The sequence below is a fragment of the Aptenodytes forsteri genome, unplaced genomic scaffold (genome assembly GCF_000699145.1).
Source record: "Aptenodytes forsteri isolate BGI_AS27 unplaced genomic scaffold, ASM69914v1 Scaffold195, whole genome shotgun sequence".
Taxonomy (NCBI): Eukaryota; Metazoa; Chordata; class Aves; order Sphenisciformes; family Spheniscidae; genus Aptenodytes; species Aptenodytes forsteri.
In genome coordinates, this window is record NW_008795317.1 from 714,792 (window position 1) to 732,138 (window position 17,347).

General features: G+C 40.5%; 1 protein-coding gene across 1 annotated transcript in view; it reads left to right on the forward strand.

The window, feature by feature from the left end:
• Positions 1 to 17,347, forward strand: part of PTPN14 (protein tyrosine phosphatase, non-receptor type 14) — a 117,999-nt gene that overhangs the window by 29,216 nt on the left and 71,436 nt on the right. The window contains exon 2 of the mRNA XM_009279580.1: positions 15,774 to 16,099. Coding sequence (XP_009277855.1) covers positions 15,926 to 16,099 — 174 coding nt within the window. The 5' untranslated portion in view covers positions 15,774 to 15,925. The remainder of the gene's footprint in view (positions 1 to 15,773; positions 16,100 to 17,347) is intronic.

Below are 17,347 nucleotides of genomic sequence, written 5' to 3' on the forward strand. Positions count from 1 at the left end.
GTTTGTTTTTTACTGGCTCCTTAAAAAAAAAAAAAAAAAAGATGAGCTTTGGCTGCAGTGGGAAAAAAGCGCAGCCTGACTTGGCAAAGGAGTTTAAGAGAAGGGTCTGGTCTTTTAAATTATGTATGTTACATAAAATTCATGCCACCCACTGTTTTACTTCTTCAGAACACTTTTGAAACTTGTACAAATCGGCCAACAACTGAAAAGTTTTTTACCCTTTCTATCTGCACTGAAGAATTGTTTTCTCTATGTTCTTTGCTTATCTTTGCCAACCTTTTTTTTTCCCTCCCCACTCTCTCTCTACTTTACGCCAAAGTGATGGGTTTTTTCCCCTCTGCAATCTAAATACTTGCTCTAACTTAAAAAAAAAAAAAAAAGTTGTGGTTTTTTTTTTTTTCTCCTGTAAGGCTGAATACTTTCATACCTCATGGTAAGGAGAGGGTGCTATTTGAGTCTTACTACCAGGCAAAACATTGTTTAGCCCAGTCACCTGAAGAAGGATCCTGCAATATGAACTTGGTCTTGTGGGTCTACTAATTTATTATCATTTCAGTTGTGAGAACATGGTAGAAGATTTTGTGCTGCCCTTGTCACTGTTAGAAGACGTGTATCTGCCAGTGCATACATCCTACTGCCGGTGAAGTGATTGGTTTACTTGAGTAAGGAAGGATTTTGAAATTCGTCTGTCATGAGTAGCTGGTGTCAGCATGCTACGTCTCCCAAGCTGGCACACACTTGCTCCAGTAAGAACTGAAGATACCTGTCACTTTTAAGAGTTTAATTCACTGCCGGTTATTTATGGTGCAGCTGGGTTACCGCTTTCGATAGCCGTGAACAGCTAACGCTGTGTCTTGCAGGAGCTGATTGTTCAGATGGGATAATGCGGTTAGAAAGAGGAACAAATCCTTTCATAGCATGGCGTTTAATGGTCCCCAGTGACACCTTATTTGGAAATTAATGGCAATTGGTTTTCTCTACCAGAACACCTGATGGAGTAGGAGGATCACAACAAGAAAGAGGGTTCTTGGACTGTCTCTTAGATTTTTATTTCTGTGACCTTTTGGGATTCCCTGTCAGTCCTCTATCTGTGAGGGTTTGTTGTTTGGTTTGGGTTGGGTTGGATTTTTTTGTTTGTTTTTTACCTGTTAGCTTTTCTTCAAAACTACACTTTTTTTCCTCACTTTCTTGATATAATTGTAATGTTTATGCTTGGATATTTTGCAGTATTCTTTTTCCAATTGAATTCTAGGCTCTGTGTTTCTAATAGTTTCATATTATTTTTGGCATAAACTGTAGTAGTAAGGGCCAGCTATATTTTACTCTGACAAGTTTATATATCAAAGTTTAGAAAAAAAGACTGAAAAAATGTAGCAGCTTGATTTTGGGGTATGTAATCAATGGTTGCCAATGAAAATTGATGTTATGAAATCCCATAAGGATATTGACCATATTCCATCAAATATTCTTGGCTTGTGACTGAAGAGAAACACAAAGGTATACGAGTAGTCATTTAAGCACATTTCATGTTTCTTGCTTCCAGAAGCTTTATAAAAATAGCTGGGTACAATAACAATAAATTCATTATTCTTACAAGGATATCCTGAATTTGACATGCCAGTATATGACTTTGAACTTAAAAATGGAGGTTGTTTTGAATATAGCCCTTCAGAAGGATTCTCCTATTTATGCTATGTGAATGCCTGCGTTATATTTAGGCACTGAAAATACTTTTGGACTGAGTGTCCTGTATTCTGCAGTGGGGGGGAGTGGCTGGGGAAGATACGAGCTGTGCTTTCTTTCACGAGGATACTTAAAACTCCTTTCCAGTGATCCTGTTCCCTCTTAGAGAGTCAAGGCTGAACTCTGCTGCCTCCAGTCTCCCTCCCACAAGAGCAGGTTATAAACCCGCCTTACGCTGAGGTGCGGGAGAGTGGTTTGTTCTGCAGACGTAGCCTTTATTTAGCTGAAAGGGAATAACTTCAATTCTGTCGTAATTAGGCTGAATACCTTTCCAAACCAAAGCAAGGCAACGTCACTTCCTCATGACGTCTACCATGTGGTGGGCTTGATTTCTTCTTTTTTTCTTCTTAAGTAGTTCCAGTGTGAACTTGGAAATGGAGAACTGAAGGTCTTGAGTCAAATTTTGTATTGTCATTATTCTATCAGTATCAAGAGGGAAGAGCAGAGCTGGTGCTATCTCTGAGCTGAATCGCGCTTCACAGGGATTGTCAACAAATTGTGGGAGTCTCTCATTCCTTACTCTGCATGGTCTTTGTAACGGCTTTATCTGTCGCTTCATCCCTGGCATTACTTCTGTAAATAATTACCCCGTGACCCTTTGGTCCTTAGTAACTCTTTCAAAAGCACAGCTAATCATTTTATAAAAAAGGCAAACTGGTTAATTCTTGGCAAGTTTGTCTTGGAGCCTTGTCTCTGCAAATGGAAATGATGAACTTTAGCAGTAATAAACAGCTCGGGTGGAATTGCAGCGCACCGGCCGCTTGGTGGGGAGCGCTTCTCTTTCTCTTCCACTGACACTGTTGCCTTGTATGCGGTAGATGCTGCTGTAAGACAGCATCAGGCGTGGTTTTGTCTGCTCTGTTTTTTTCATCACATACAGCAACTTACAATTCCATGATAATAGGAATTTGTGTTACCACAGACTTGTCTTTGTGGTAAATTGTTGAATAAAATGCACACCGGTATCACAGTTGGTCTGCAGTTGGATTTCTGTTCAACCTGTTGCCATTCAGCACTGGTTCTAGAAAGGCTGTGGTTGGAGACATGTCTCACTCCCATGCTGCGTAGGTACAGGTTAATTGATTTCATGGGAGTGGTGGCCATACTTAACAGCACTTCAGTAGGCATGAGTGTCTTCACAGCTGCGAAGGACAGATTTTACTTTCTTCTGTTTAATGTGATCGGTATATCCATATGGCATTGCCTACTTCTGCGGTAGAACTGGGGATTATGAAATTTAATTTCCTTTTCTTCAAAGTGGACGTAAACGTAAGGTTTCTTGCTATCGACCTTGTAGCTTGTGGGCTTGCTGTGCTGAATCATTTAGGTCCTTTAAGACGTGAGTGTGATCTGTTGTCCATGTTCACATTAAGCTGCAGGGGAATGTGAGTATCAGGCTTCAAGTTAAAGAAACGAGATGCTTCCAACTTGCTAACCAGAGACAGAATTACAGGAAGGGCTGTACCACGTGGGCTTTCTCCACTCATTTTATTTTTGTTCCTTGTTTCTTCTCTTGCTTCTCCCTGCGTTCCAGTTAATGCTGAGTGTAAATGTTAGAGATACCTCATCTCCTTAGATTTCTGCAGGTCCAATTAAGTGATACCGAACAAGAAAACACGATACGTACAGAGAGATTGTTTAACCATTTTTTATTTTACTCCACCTTCTTCTGTTCTGGTGTTTAGGTTTTGTACTTATAAATAAGACAATAAACTTCCATAATCTATATATAATATTTTTCTTTGATCGCATTCAGTAGCACTTCAATGGCCACTACAATGGATCAAAGGCCTATTTGTGCCAGCTTGGTATGCATGTACAACAAATACACCTACCTGTGGTCATATGGAAGATGTTTTGATTTTGTGCAAGTTCTGTTTAGATCTAGGTTTCTTTTATAAATTGTGCAACTTAGATTTGGAGTAACCTTACTGTTTTTCATATGAGAACTAAAAGTCAGACTAATGTCTCTGTTTTAAATCTGAATTGCTTGCAAAGAACAAAAAAATAAGAAAATGTTAATGTTAGATGTTAATGTTTGTCTCTCTCCATTTTAATATACAAAGTCTGTTTTGTGAGCTAGGGAGGGTCACAAGCTTACAAGTCAGTTTTGGCCTTTGCTGCTCCAGTTGTATGCTAGAACGTTAACATAAAAGTGGATTAATTTGAGCAAGGAATAAAGCTGTTTTATTTTAAAGAAGAATTTCTTTTCAGCTCATGACCGAGTAAAAGTTTCTGCAAAGCATTTTTTCCCTCTGAAGTGTAACAAAGCAACTACCTTCTCTAATAGGGTCAGTTAATAAGAATCAGGCTTTAATCTCATTAAAAGCTGATAACCTCAAGTATGATTCCAAATAAAGCTGTCATCATACGTAAAGGGTGAGTATTTTGTCCACACTTATGGGGGAAGGTAGTAAAGCATTTACTGAAGCACTATTATGAAAGCTGAGCAAAGAATGGCATGCCACAGTTTTTAGAATTTATTACAGTGGTTTTGTGTATAAAGCTGCAACTTGTATTTTACACTCCAAAACTAATACAGTTTTACTAGCCTTCAGTGCAAAGCTGTTCTCTTGAGTAAATTAATTACAAATAATACGTTAGAGGAAATAAGCAGCCAATCAAAACATATCTATTATGGTACTGCTGTAACTAAAAGAAAAATTACACTTTTGTACAATGAAACAATATGGGATTACAGTTTGTACAATTCCTTCCTCTGTCAATGCAATTAGCAGCACTTATTGGAGTGCTGCGGAAGTAAATTCATAATTTTTCTTCCAAGCTCCTTTGAAAGCTTTTGAAAAACATACTAGTGCTGAAGGATTCATAGAGAGCGCGAGAGGGATATGAGAGGTAAAAGAGTCCCCCTGAAAAATAATAAGAAAAAAAAACCATGACATCTGTTGTTAATAATATCTCAGTTCCTATGTGCTATCCAGCTCCGTGATAACCAGGTAATTGTTTTCAAATCTTGTTTATCAATACGATTGAAAGCTTTTGAAAAACATACTAGTGCTGAAGGATTCATATTGATGGCTTGAGTGGTATTTGAGGTGTAAGAGTTTCCCTGTTAAATATTATTAGAAAAAAACCATGACATCTGTTGTTAATAATATCTCAGTTCCTATGTGCTATCCAGCTCCGTGATAACCAGGTAATTGTTTTCAAATCTTGTTTATCAATACGATCTGCAACAGAGATGAAGGAAGAACACAGAGGGCTGCTCACAGAGAGGGGTCCTTTTGTAGCCTTGTAATTCTGAGACACCGGTCAAAGAAGTCAGTCGCTTCAAAGAAGGTCCCCCCTACCCCCCCCTTTAGCCATAAATCTTACTTCTAAGTATTTTGACTGTTTCAGGCTAGTGTTTAAGCCCACACAGTGGGCACTGGAAAATAATCCTTTAATACAGAAAGAAAAGTACCATTAGCTCATTTCCGGCAGCTATTCTGTATTTTAGATGAGGTGTTTTGCTGTCGAAACAAATGCAGTTATTCATAGACTGTGGCTGCGTGATTTACATCAAGGCCTATATTCAGTAAAGATAACAGATTTACTTTCTTCATGCATGTGCCCACAATATAATCCTCCTTTGATAGAACTTGAAGGAATTTTTTCAGCCTTTTGTAGCATCGATGTTTTAATGCATTGACTAGTGGAGAGGCTTTTTTCCATGCAAGTTGAAAAGTTCATGTTATGATCTTGTATGAAATATCTACTTACGTACTTAAATGTGCCCAGTTGTGGGTTAGGATGTACAGTGTGCGTGCTTTTTTAATTTTATTTTTCCTCTCTCTCTCTCCCTCTCCTCCCTTTCTCCTCCACCCCATCACGCTTGGCTCTTGTTGCTTATCTGCAGCCACGCTTCCTCCATTGCATTATCCCGGTTCATTATCTAATACATGAATGGGATTAATTGAGCATCTCTTGGGAAGCAGACCATTGCTCCGAACGTCAAGAAACTGGACAAAGTTTTATTCTTACTGTAAGCCTGCAGGTATGGGTCTTGCTTCACTTGGTGCCAGTCTGCTTACTGACGTCAGTGGGGGCAGCACTGGATCTCCTTCCCGTAAGGAAAAGGACAGGTTTGCAGTTTGGAGGGGCCACCACGCTGTTCACATTTCATCTGTTGCAAGTTGAGTGGTTCTTGCTGATCTTTCCTCTCTCCCCCAGTTGTACATGTGATTCTTCGGGTTTTACAAGACAGATTTTTTTAAAGAAAACATTTTCTTTCCTGGTGGGCCAAGGAATCCCAACGTGTTGGAACCTCCTTACATTAAATAGGTAACTTTTTGACTTTGGAGTCTTTAGAGTTAGAGGTAGTGTGATGCACTTTAGAAATCTGTAGTTATAACCCAAATTTTCCCAGTTTCTATTCATTTGAAAGACTTTGTGTTTTCCAAATATATATATTAAAGGAAGCAAAGGAGAACGGGAGGTACACAAGCGTGACCACTGTTTGAGTAGAAATTGTAGAAGCTCAGTTGTATAAGCCGTATTAAAATCAGAAGAAAGGCAGGAGCAGAAATATCACACCTTTATTAAGTGCATAGGACCATGTTTTGCTGGGGTAACACACCTTCCCGGCAGGGTCTCGGCTGAGAGCAGCATTGCGTGAACGCAGCTAGGCAGCTTTCAGTCTTCATCTGACACCAGAGTGGTGGTACCCGTGTAACGAGCTGCAGGCAGATCTTGCAGTCTCACAAGCGTTGTGGCTATTTGCTTCTTAATCTCCAAGTGCTCTCTTGTGACTGTCCCGTTGCAAAATCCCAATACAGAAGTGAAACTGCAGCCAGCTCTTGAAAATAGGTATTTTTTCATTAAAGTGGGATAGGTGATGTTTGAACTTTTTTGCCTTTATTTTTAACAAACTTTTTATTGCATCATTTGAAATTATAGAGCAACTGGCACTGGTTTGTGCTAGCGTATGTTTAACTAGCGTTGAATGTACTGGGATGTATAATTTTACTCCCTATCTGATTCAATTACTTGCCTCTATTAGAGTTATTGCTTCTGCTCTTCATATTATCCTGTGTTTAGAACTTTTATTTGCAGTTTTACTCATGTCTTTGTAACATGAGAGAATAATGAAAATGCACTGTAAGAAGTTTTCCTGTGGTTTTTACTAAGCATATCCTTCACTGTTTTTATAATGGTTTTGCACGCCTATCAGTCACATTTAGCAGGAAATGTAATCTCCTATAGTCACTATAGCTCCAGCGAGCCTGAAGGAGTTGAAAACCTTTCACAAAGGTGACTAACTGAAAAAAAAAGTAAATGGTGCTGATACTATGTTGCTACTGATTGTAGCCAGTGGGGTAAAATAGGGACAGAAAGTGAAGAATCCTATCAAATCTTCTGAGAGGTTTTAAGACACTTGGCTATAATTGATTTTAAATAGTTGACCCTTACAATAACGGTTAGGTTTTCCTGATCTTTGATTGCTAGGAAGTGTTTAGTAAAAATTTAGGATGCAGGACCATGTGCCTTCAGTGCCTTTTCTGAAGGGTGGCACTTAGAGAACAGGTGTAGTACCAGGTCTGAAAGAAGGATGTGCCAAAATACCAAAATGCTGGTCTCATTTCTCTTCTTCTGAATGGTTTGTCCATGTATAAAACATTCCGAGTTTGCAGTATTAACACCTCTTATGGACATTCAATTACAGAATAAATTGCTTTCTTTTGGAAAAAAAAAAATCAGTGCATTTTGAATCAACTGGCTATTTCGGAGAAAGTAGCTTTTATTCTAATGTAGCTTTGCCATACAGGAAGAATGGGAATGTATTCTGGGGAGTTCCCTTGCCTGCTGAGACCAGGAACCTTCCTTGGGCTGTAATTTCACAAACTGCTCAGCTGACCTGGCCAACTGCTGTCAATTAAGGCAGAATTGCTCTTATTCTTCCTTCTCTGAGCTGTGTGGTTCTGCTCTCTTCCCTGCACCAGGTGAGCTACTCATGCTGGGCTCCAACTGTGAGCTATTTAAACTCACTAACCAAACTGAAAAGGATCCTATTCTATTACTAAGTTAGGGAGGTGAAGTGGTTCAACCAGGAGGAGGTCCCAGCAGATTTCTAGAGCTGGCATAAGACAAGCTGTGGCAATGCGCTCTGGAATTAAGGGGCAGGGGGGGAAGCAAGACCTCTCGCCTGTTCCTGGCAGTAGTGAGCTCTTAGGTGAGCCTGCCTCACGTACAAAACTGCATCCTTGGACAGGTGCCATCCAGGCACCAGTCACTCTTGGCTGTGTCTAATTTGAGGTCTTGCAATAACATAGCCGAGGTGTGAGAAGGTTGTAAATGGTTAACTGCTGCACCCTAAACCCTGCCATGGCAGAGAGGTGGAGCTGCTGCAGACACCTGGCATGGACAGACAGGCAGCATTTCTTACTCAGGAAGGGAAACTACTGGGGTCTGGCATTTTGGTTTGTTTTGTTTTTTTAACTTTAGAGCACAAAGTTCTACAAAGTGTACAGGTGAGTGGTAAAAACTCCAGCTTCATTACTGATATTCTTGTGGATTAAAACTGATCACAGTGGCAACCCAGGCGTCATTTTGGGTATGTTACTTTATGCAGATGTTACTCCTAACTTGAATGCTTACACTAACTCAAAAAGAGTCCTTCATCAGTAGTTGCATTATAAAGACCTGTTAGATCGTTGAGGGTATTCTGGAGCGATAAGTAAGGAAGTAATGGATAAGGCGCTAATTTTCAGTTTGGGAAGTTCACATCGTTTCTGTGATAGAGACTGTTTACAGACGCTGACTTAATGAGATCCACAAAAATACTTGGTACTTGTGCACCTTGATGCAGAAGAGTAATTAGGTGTCTGCCTGATAGATTTGTGTCCATAAAACTCCATAAAACTGTTCTGTGGATGCACAAGAAAGGTGTTTTTACACAAAAAGAGGGGCGCTTTAGCAGGGGAGGAGGGGATAACAAAGGGTGCACCTACTAACATTTATGCACTTCAGAGTCAGTGAGTACGTACTCACTGTTGTATTGCAACAAAAGAGAAGAAAGAAAGGGTAGAATTTTAACTGGTCCCAATTGGAGTGATTCTTTTGACTTTATTTAAACCTCTAGGCATTTTGTTTGGACTACTGAAAGCAGAATCTGACCCAAGTTGGATAGAGTGAAAACGCATGACAACTTAGATACAAAAAATCTGTTACAGCAAAGATGGATCTGATGGAAAATGGAAATTTTCCTGGGAAGGGAAAGCTGTGGTGGAATTGGGAAAGTAGAAATGCTAACTTGAGATGATTTTTGATCTTTGGCCACCGTGTATTGGTGTCTGATGATGCACAGTAGTAGTAACAGTAGCAGTTGTCTTATGCTTTGAATGTCCTAGAGTCCTTGGCATCTGTTCATGCACACAGGTATGGGACCTCTAGATGCTTAGAAACCTTGAAAGTTCTGCACAGGATATTGTAATATTTATAAAAATGAAGTGAAAGTAGAATTTTACTCTTTTTCCAGAATGTAGAGGTGAGAATGTTACTGGTTTTATTACTGTTTGGATTATGGTAATACTTAAATCTCCCCAAGGATTTTTAAAGATTTAAATGGCTGGGGGATGAGGTCCACGTCTTGCCAGGGACTGCATAAACAAGCAGTTGAAAACAGTGGCTTTGCAGCAGAAGGCTTGTATTATGTAAGGGTTAAAAACCGCTTTCATCTGTCCAGAGATGAATTTGACTCCTGAGACTTTATCAGGCTTGATGGGAATTCCACCCATAACTGGGTGGGATAGAGACACCTTGTACAGGAATACTGCTTGCCATGGTTGCTGCATGAAGAGCAATCAAGGGAGAGAAAGCTATTTCACAGGGAGAGATTTCCTCCTCTAGACAGAACTCAACTAGATGGAGATGGATTGTGCCAGACGTCGTGTCTCTCATACACTGTTATTTTTATTCCTCCCTAAAACTGTAGGCTTGCGCACCACTTGCAGCTTACATCAAATGCTGCGGTCTCGTGCCCAGCCCAGGGTTACATACTTCTGTTAGGTGTGCTGCTGCTCCTGCAGCGCTAGGAATGCTGGAGGGGTGCCACGCGCTGTTGGTAAATACAGGCTGCAGTTTGACAGTAATTGCTTTCTTCCTGGAGTTTCAGAAATTATGTACAAAAGCAAATGAAGTGAGAGAAAGCATTCTGCTTTAAGTGCATGTCGTATCAGATGCTATTTTTTTTTTTTACGCTCCTTTGAATGTGGTACAGTTAAATATATGAAGTCTGTAACAGAGGAGCAAGTTACATACTTGGAAATGTCCTGAGCGTTATCTTGGCCTTAATTATTTATAAGCCTTTCTTCTCTCCTGGCCTTTAAATAAATTTAAGGAAGCAGGAGAATGCCCTGTGACTGGAGCAGAGCCATTCACCACACAAAGCAGCTTCTGCTGCATGGCCTCTTCCTCATGAAACAACTAGCGGCTTCCCTTGCTCCCTTCAGTCTGTCTTTTAAAACTACAAAAAAAAAATCTGGCCAGCCCCAGCTGGCTTTGGGAGAACGAAGGAGGAATTTTTTGTATTTCTGGCTTCTTTTGGTTTTAGGTTTGGAAAAGATGTAAAATACTCATTTATTTGCTTTTTGTGTACTAGTGGTTTGACCTAGTTTCACTGTAATGTCTCGTAAAGAAAAAAAATTACTGTTTTGGAAACGCACAAATTTTTATCTGCATCAGGTAATTTAAACCCCTCAGGAGATTTTTATATTTTGTACAGAAACTAACCAATTTTCTTAAAAATCAGAAGCAATTCTGAGTTACATGTCGCAGTGTAAATCTGACCTAGTTCTTCATGCAGGACTGGTCAGTGAAGAAGGCTGGTTGCTAATAGGTAGTGTTACTGCTTGGGGTCATGATAAGCCTTTTTCTCCCTAAACCACAACGGCTGTGCCATCTGTGGCTTGAAGGTGTTTCAGTTTGGTGCCCAGCGTTGTGCTTGGAAGATATTCTTGGTTATATGAGATACGTGTTTTTTGCTACCTCTGTGTATGTGAATAACAGTATTCTGTTGCTGAACGATGGGGGCGTGGTACCTCTTGAAAACTCTTTTGTACAGGGAAGGATTCCTTGCAAGAACGCTCAGTGATTTCTACTCTCTCCCCTTGCAAGATGCAGCGGTGTTGTGGGGGAATCAAATACCGTTGGAGAGATCGTACATCCATATCTGCTGCCTTTGCACAGACAATATGCTGGTAGGGCTTTCGCACGTAGTGTCGAGTGAGAATAAGTAAGCATGTCTTGAGCTGGGACATACAGTGTTTGTATCAGGCTCCATCTTTAAGCTGCTTTCTAGTGAAAGCTGTTAAGAGAACTTACGTTGTGCTTGGAATGAGATTGCGGGTTAAAGGTTTAGTTTTATTCTGTGTCAAATCTGTTTTCATTCTTTATCCTCTTTTGCCATCTTCAGTCTTCCCTGTGTTCCCCACAGCCATTGACTTTATCCATATGGCTTTTTGAAGTAAATAACGTAAGAAATAGGATTCCAATGTCTATGATAGCAAAGGTGTTGGCTCGTTGTTCAGGATTTTTTCTTGGTTTACCGAAACAGGAGAATATTAAACTTCACCAAGAATCCACTAAGACATGGTATCTCTTCATCTTCATACTGATGAAACTGCATTTAGGATAGATGCTTTTTCAAAAGCCTGTTTTGATTTTACACTTTGTACACAATGTTTGTCATCAAACCGTTTCAGGCGAGATAATTTGCAGAATGAAATTTAGCTGTCAAATGAGCACGTGCTCAAAAGAGTTAAAGGTTTAAAATGCAGTCAGAGCACCATGCTGGCCTGGTCCTGCACCTGGAAATTATGTTGGGTGTGGGGACCCTGAGTGTGCCTGTATGCCTTAATGGCCCTGACCAGCCTCACCTGTGGCTTCCACCCCATCCTCTGCCCACAGGTCTGGGACCTCCAGTTCAGATCAGCCCGGGGCTGTCAGTCCCTGACTGAGCTCTGTGGTTGGTGGTCTCCAGCCCGGTCTCCTGCTGCCCCAGGTGGGGCTCCCTGGCCGCCCCCCGGACCTGGTTCAACCCCGGCCATGCCTGGTGCTGTCGATGGACCCATTTCTCCGCTTGTCCAGCTCATCTCCTGAAGGACTGTGCTGCAGTGGGGTGAGGACAGTGCCCTGCTGGGGTCACCCTCAGCTCCCAGCTCATCCCCTCTCACGGGGCAGCCCTGCTCCTGCTGCTCGCTGGCAATGCCTGTGCTTTTGTACCGTGCTGTCGTCAGCGCACACCTGTCTAAGCGTTACAAATGTCTTGGTCTCTCAGACTGTTACTTTCTGAGATACTTGAGAGTTTTAGTGCCAGGCTTTTGGTTTTTAGAGGGACCTTATTTCAACTTATGATTTTGAGGTTTTACTTTAGAATTGGTATTCATATCGAGTATAGTGATGGCTCACTTACAGATGAGTGGTTAGATGGGCAGGTAAATTGTGCTTCTGCAAAGCCTTTTTTTTTTTTTTGTCTAGTTGTGGTTTCTGGGACATGGTTGGGGGACACTGGATTTTGTGTTTTATATGCCTACAAAGTATGTACTTTGAGTGAAGGGAATTTGTATTTAGCAGAATGTTTGAATTCCCAAGCTTATGTTCCTTCTAAAAACCTTGTTTAGTTCGGCACGTTTGTTAGAGTAAGCTTAACTCGCAGAGAGCAATTGATACATAAATTTGAAGTATGATGGTGGGAAGGGGAAGAAAGAATCCAAAATAACCAAAACATGGAACAAAAAGAAAAAAAGGAAAAATACCCAAGGTTCATAAAGAGCTCAGTCTAGTTTCTTTCCAGAAAAATAAATCCTTAAATAGAAGATGTCAGTTTAAAAGATGTCAGTTTAAAAGATGTCACATCTGTCTCTCTCACACCTGAAATATTCTTAAAAGAAATCCTTTTTTAAAAAGCAGAATGAGTTCATGGTTATCTGATGAGCTTTTTATAGGCTTGCTTTAGTTTCATTTGTTTTGTTTTGTTTTAATTGTAGTGAAAGTGTCAGTTTGAGGAGGGGAGTGTTGTGAATGCCTGCATAGTTTGGTTTACTTGGTTAGGGACATTGCTGCTCCTTGGCAACCTTTAACCAGGAAAGGAGATCCTGTAATGAAATAATCCTTCATTTGGAAGACCAAAACCCTTCTATCTCCAGTCTTCTGCTTTTTTTAGTTGTCCACAAAATAACTGTGAATAAAAATGGATGCTCCTGATGCTTTTAAGATTATACAAACATAAAGAAGCTACATACTCTGTTTGCTTTAGGAACCTGTAAGCGACCAGGGCCTTTGAGATCTTATTTAGAAAGCTTACCAGAAGCTTTCTGAGTGTCAACTTAACAGAAAACCCAAGTGGAAAGTTGGTCAAACATCCAGAAGTTGTGTAAACAGAAAAGTTAGACATGTGCATTGAATTGGGAATTAATAGTTGTTACAGGCTGGACCTATCTGAGCCGGTTTAAACTGTCCCAGTCTTGCCATGCCAATTCATTCTTTAATTGGAAACTAATTTAAGTGTGACGTTTCATGTGACAGAGCTGTCATCGGGCATTCATGTATATTTAAGTGAAATGAAAAAGTAACTCAAACCCTGTTACACAAAGTGCATCCATTAAACCGTTTGTATGTCTGTGTCTTTAGAAAATGGTGCTGGCTGATTAATTGCCCTCAGTGGAATTGAGGAAAAACTCCTTTTATTTTGCTGCTTCTTGAAAAATGGAGGAAATATTGGCCTTGTTTACCTGAGCATATGATATAACTTAGAGCAATTCATTCCCAATCCATGTCAACATTTCAGTTATACAGGAATCGGTGGGTTTATCCCAGAGTAGCATGTTTGCACACAAGTCTTCTGGGATGGCTTATCCTGTAATAGCTGTAGTGTTCAATGTGCCTGGTGAGCAAGGCCAATCACTTTATTTTTTTTTTACTAACACTGATTTCATCTTTAGGCTACTATTAACTATACAATTACTGTACAGAGGATGGCTCATGTTCTGCGAGGAAACGTGTGCAACTAACAGTAATGCAAGATAAGATTTTTTTTTTTTAAAACTCTCCATGTGTCCGACTTAGAATAATCTGCAAAGCCAGAGACTGAACAAAAATGCTGTTCTTGATAAGACATCGTCTTCCACGCCCTTCCTTCTTTGTAATTTCCTTCCATTCTTCCCACTTTTCAACTTCGTGCTGTAGTTTTGGATAGGTTGGTAGGCAAGGTAAGTGCCAAATAGTTGGCTAGGGGTTAAAGCACTAGCCTGGCCTGTGTGTTTTAGTACATAGATCTGCTGCCATTCTCCTGAGTGATGTTGGACAAGCTGGCTAATGTTTGTTTCAATTCCTCTTCTGTGAGTCATGGGTAACACGTCCCTGCCTCATCAGATTGTTGTGGGGATGTATTCATGTGTCTTTGATGGCTTCTGATGTTACAGTGATGCAAGGTATAACAGCTCTCTCGTGCAATCATGTGACAATAACACATTATGTCTGTACCCACGAGTTAGAAATGGGAGATTAAACTACAGCAGCTAATTTGATAGGTTTGTTTGCACTTCAGTCAAATAGCATGTGCCCCTTCTCAAAGTCTCTAGGCTTTTCTCTGGTAAAGCTAGTAGACTGTCAGGGTAGTCGCACACCTAACCAGTGAAAGGTTGCTTGTGGTTTTCTGTTTGTGTGGGGTTTTCTTGTTTTGTGTTGCTTTAACCCCCCAATAAATGCCAAGATATACTGGCTTTGGAAAATACACTTTATCAAATATGTGATAGTTATGTTTCTAGTGTAATGATAATCACTGTAGTCAATCAGTCTGCTTCTAATAATTTCCATAGCAACTACATTCAGTAAAAAGTGAAAATAACTGATTCATGCAGTCCTATGCCAAATGATACATGTGAGCAATGTACTATCTGTTTGAAATGTCACATCCAGCTAAATGATGCATACTCTGCTGGCAATGCTTTCCGTTGCTTCTCTTAAGAAGCAAGGAAATGGGAGCTAGTTTTTGTTTGCAGTACTATTTGTTAAGAGAAATGGACTTTTAAATGCCAATGTTGGTGTCCCTCCATCTCTTTCTCCAGAATATTCAAACAAAACCAGGAAGGCTTGGTAGCAAGTAATTGGCTTTTTATTTCATTCCTCTCTGCATGTGGAAAGTGACATTTTAAAGCTGATTATGCCAGTGCAAATGCTTTGTTTGGTTTAGCTTGAACCTGCTCCTAACTAAACTTTTTTTTAAAAAAAGAAGTGGATCTCGCAGATGAGGATCATAGCTTCTTAAATGTCATTATTTCTGTATCTCTAGTTCTTCTGTCTACTCTGTATTTTGGCTTAACAGTTGCACGTGTCCCTGGTAAATTTTTAGGAGTAGTAATTAGAAACAACATCTAGAATATGTGTTCTCATCCTCCCACTCGGTTTTATCCTGGTCTCTGACAGCTGCTCCTGCAGTTACTCATTCCACCTGAAAGTGAGCAAAATGTCAGGGATTGCCTCAGAGGAGCCTTCTCTGAAATGGCTCGGATGCTTCTTGCCTTTCACATGCATGCCTTAGGTTTGATTTTTCAGAGGTGCTGAGCGCCTGCATTTCCTGCTGACTGCAGCCAGCCTTTCTTCTTTCAAAATCGCACCTCTTTTAAATGCCTCTATTCCTTAGCTTTTTAAGCTAGCTTTCAAAGCTGGCCTGAGGGCACCAAAACTTAACTTGAAGATTATGTTATAGACCCCTGTGGTGGGGGTAATGGTGGGAGAGTTAGCACCTCTGGATGTGTGCCCTGTAGAGTTGCTGTTTGTACTGAGCTTCTCGAAGAACGGCTTTGCAATTAAATCCGTACTTTAAATTGAGCGCTGAAATAGAATTTTGAAAGACTTGTTGTATAAAGTGTTCTTTTGGGAGAGGTAGTAAGTACCTGGCAATCCTGTGTGTGGAGGTTTTTATTTTATAGTTTTAAATGTGACTCTTTTCCTTTAAGCTATTTTCTTTTCCCCTGATCTTTAGGAACATCTTATTTCACACTTAACTCTACTTATTTGTATGTATTTTGCAGGAATTCCTTGAAACTCACCCTGGGAATGGACAGCTACCTCCATTTCTGGAGGAGAGTAGTGCCAAGCGAAGGAGCCTTCAAGGCAAGTCAACAAGTGTGCTGATAACTCTCGGAAGAGTGCAGGGAAGGAGCGACCTTCCAGGCCAACAGCCATGCCTTTCGGGCTGAAACTGCGACGGACCAGACGCTACAACGTCTTGAGCAAGAACTGCTTTGTGACAAGGATCCGTCTGCTGGACAACAATGTGATCGAGTGCACCCTCTCTGTGGAGAGCACGGGGCAGGAGTGCTTGGAAGCTGTCGCTCAGAGGCTGGAATTACGTGAGGTAAGAGTAACCCAGGAAAGACCATCTGTCACTGTATAGTTTGACACATTTTTAGCTCAGGCAGTCTGTTCGTTTGAATCATGTTATCCTCAGAGCTGGCCAGATACGATCAGCAGCTGGAGCTTGGACAAACATATTCTGGTTGCATGAAAACTGAAGGCAGAACGGCACTCGGGGTTTTGTGCTGTTGCTCATTCATTATAGCTTTGAGAGCTCTTTGTAATACGAAGATGAGGTTTCTTCTTTTCTTAGAAAGCGATAGCTGTTACTCTCTGAACTGGGATGCCAAGGGCCAAGTTACAGTAACTTTTATCTGAATGTAACCCTGGTTTCACCAACACTGCTGGTTGAATTATGCCAGTGGGAAGGAGACCACTGGCTTTTAAATATCCACCTTCATATAAATATATTGTTGTTACTAACATACTGAAAGAGGCAACAGTTGTGTTACTAGCAGGGGCAACTAGTAACAGTTTGAAGATGGTGGGTTTTTTTCTTCCCTTTGTTTAACTGAAATATTTCACACCTGAAACTCTGAAAGGCTTCGTTTTACATTCCCAATGCTTCTGAAAAAGCTGAAGAAACCCAGACTTACTTTATTAAAGACTGAAATCCTTTATTTTCTACTTCTTCCTGTAGAGTTCAGTGTTTATTTTAAGTGTTGAGGCTTTTTTAGAAATCTCTCTCCAATGTGCATGGCACAAATGAGCTGTCTTTTCTTACTTACCTTCTGTGGACTCCGTACATGTATCCTGCATGCTTCTAGGCTTTTGCAAATCACAGTTGAAAACCATTGCCTGTAAATTGCTGCGTTTTATCATCTGACTGTCCTGGCTGGTGCTTTCTGTAAGCACAGCTGAGAAATCTAATAATCTTGCAGTGTCTTACATTTGTTGGTCCACGGCCCTTTGTAATGGTGGCAACTGGAAGGTAGCATACAAATAACTAGTGCAGATGAAAACTAAACAAAAACTCCTTTTTGTACATCAATCATTGATAAAGAATGAGAGAAGAATCTCTGTCTGTGTGTGCAGAATAGGCAGGAGAATGTGCAGGCAGGAATAGGGCAGAGTGTCAGAATATTGCATAGTGATTTTTCATACTTAGGGGTTTTTTTCCATGTGGATTTTAGTAGAATCATCTTCCCCCTCCCCTTCTAGAGATGAGGATTTCCCAGTAATTACTTTTTTCTTTTTTTCCTTTTTTTTTTTTCCCCCCTTTCTGTTGGGGATGCTTTAGGGTGTCCTT